Source organism: Lathyrus oleraceus, chromosome 4 (assembly GCF_024323335.1).
Source record: "Lathyrus oleraceus cultivar Zhongwan6 chromosome 4, CAAS_Psat_ZW6_1.0, whole genome shotgun sequence".
Lineage (NCBI taxonomy): Eukaryota > Viridiplantae > Streptophyta > Magnoliopsida > Fabales > Fabaceae > Lathyrus > Lathyrus oleraceus.
Genome location: NC_066582.1, coordinates 376713282 through 376715786, shown reverse-complemented (window position 1 = coordinate 376715786; position 2505 = coordinate 376713282). Strand labels below are relative to the sequence as shown.

General features: G+C 43.4%; 1 protein-coding gene across 1 annotated transcript; it reads right to left on the bottom strand.

Moving 5' to 3' along the window:
• Nucleotides 1–1073: 1073 nt before the first annotated feature.
• LOC127137604 (uncharacterized) lies at nt 1074–2294 on the bottom strand. Its single transcript, XM_051064053.1, has 2 exons — nt 1838–2294; nt 1074–1669 (listed from the first exon to the last, which is right to left on the bottom strand). Exons 1-2 carry the CDS (start codon nt 2292–2294, stop codon nt 1074–1076), a joined length of 1053 nt encoding a protein of 350 aa, XP_050920010.1.
• Nucleotides 2295–2505: the final 211 nt, after the last annotated feature.

The following is a 2505-nucleotide window of genomic DNA, read 5'->3' as shown; positions in this document are numbered from 1 at the left end:
ACTGTGGAGGGGAATCTCAACAATCCCTTCATCTATCTCAACGTATCTGAATGAAGAGAGTTTGCTAACCAACAAGTCTTCTTCACCACACACGATTATCAGCTTATCATCAATCAAGAACTTCAGCCTTGGTGCAACGTAGAGGTGACTGCCCCAGCAACATGAATCCACGGCCTACCCAACAAACAACTGTAAGCTGGGTTGATATCCATGACTTGGAAGGTGATGCTGAACTGGTGAGGTCCAACACAGATAGGCAGATCAACTTCCCCAATAACCTGTCTTTGGGAACCATCAAAAGCTCGAACAATCAGGGTGTTGGTCCTCATCTCAGGCCCTTTAAACTGTAATTGGCTTAATGTATATTTCGGCAGTACATTAAGCGAAGAACCAGTGTCAACGAGGACTCGAGATAGAAGAGAGTTTGTGCACATGACTGAAATGTGCAATGCTTTATTATGGGCGTTTCCCTCAGGAGGTAGTTTTGCTTCATTCTATCCTAAGTACCTACTGGTTGTGATATTTGCAACCACATCGTCAAATTGATCGACCGTGATATCTTGCATCACATGAGCGGTATTCAGAACTTTCAGCAATGCTTTACGGTGAGCCTCAGAACTTAACAACAAAGATAAAATGGATATTTTAGAGGGGGTCTAGTTTAACTGGTCGACGATCTTGAAGTCAGTCTTCTTGATCAATTTGAGGAATTCCTGACTTTCCTCAAAAGTGATGCTCTTCTTGTGATCTTCAACTTGCTCATTCTAAACCATCGGCCCTTTACCTTTAGACACTTCATATTCTGCAGCTTTGCTGGCAATAACAGTCGTCGGAACTGGAACAATTGTCATATTCGGAGTGGTAGGTACAGTTGCCCCTGCCTGCGGAGTAGGAGTATGAATGATCTTCTCTTTAGGCGGGATAATTTTGGGTGATAGAGACACCCTAAAAGTGTATTTTGGAGCAAATACACGGCCATTGCGGGTCATGCGTCTCGTTCCAGTTATGTTGACGATTTCGGTGTTAGGAATACGAATTTCTTTTCCACCCAAATATGCAGTTGTCTCATAATTCTAAGGCACAACCTTGGTACTCTGATACGGAAATGGACTGGGAACACGGAAATGAATTGGTTGAATCCTCTTGGGAGGAGCCTCGACCTTCTTTTTCCTATATACAATAGTTATTGGTTCGATTACTGCAACTTCTTCTACTGCCCTGGTCTTGGAGAATTGTATCAACCCCTGATCCATCAGCTCTTGTACACAACCACTTAACTCGTTGCAATTGTCTGGATCATACTCACATACTGCGCAATCATCATGTATGCCTACTAGAAACCCAAACTGTTCAAGTCTCTTCAACACAACTGACAGCGGAGTCTTTACATCGTCGGCCCTCGGTATGGATTCAGTTGTTTCCTCTTCGATCACGACGTTGACTGCTGAACCGCCATGATTTGGCAGGGGATTTATTTTCACATTGGGTTTTTCCTCAGAGAAATATAGGATCTCCTGATTAATCAAGTCTTGTACCTTGTATTTGAGGGCCCAACAGTCTTCAGTGGAGTGCCCTATATACCCGGCGTGGTAAGCACACGAGGCATTAGGATCGTGCTTAGGCCGAAATGAAGGAGAGGCTACATGGATTTCTTTTGGTACAGTATCCCCTACGTGAATCAAATATGGCACCAATTCAGCATACGGTACCAAAATTTTATCAATCTGGGGGCGATTACCAAAATTGTTCCTATTATTCTGACCTCGACCATATCCTTTGTTGTCACGGTTGTATTGTTGATTCTGATTTCTCTGAGAAGGTACTGGTTATTGATTACTTTTCTGCGGTTGGTATTGACATGGAGGTTGTTGATATTGAGCAGCGGCGACATACAGATAAGGATAATATGGCATAGGGGCCATCAGAAACTGATACTGGGGGTGGAGACTTGTCGTCATTGCATTTGTCTCCCACTCTTTCTTTTTTGCAAAGCCCCCATGCGACCTCTTGTTCGTTGCTTGCGGAGCGATTGTATCTATGATCTTTCCTGATTTCATCCCATTCTCTACACGTTCGCCGATAGTTACCAGATATGCAAAGTTTGTAGGAAAACTCCCAATCATCTTCTCATAATACAGCCCTTGGAGCGTACCCATGAAGATATCCATAAGTTCATTATCTGAAAATGTTGGTCGAACCCTGGACACCATCTCGCGCCAACGTTGAGCATACTCTTTAAAGGTTTCATTGGATCTTTGCGCTTGATTTTGTAATTGCAGCCTTGACGGAACCATATCAAGATTATACTTTTACTATTTTAGAAATGCCTCAGATAGGTCTCTCCAGGACCGGATCTTGGTGCGTTCTGAACCCATCTACCAGTCTAGAGAAGCTCCAGACAGTCTGTCCTGGAAGTAATAGATCAACAAGTCATCATTGTCGATGTACGATGCCATTTTCCTACAATACATTGTGATATGACTACGAGGCCAACTTAGACCTTTG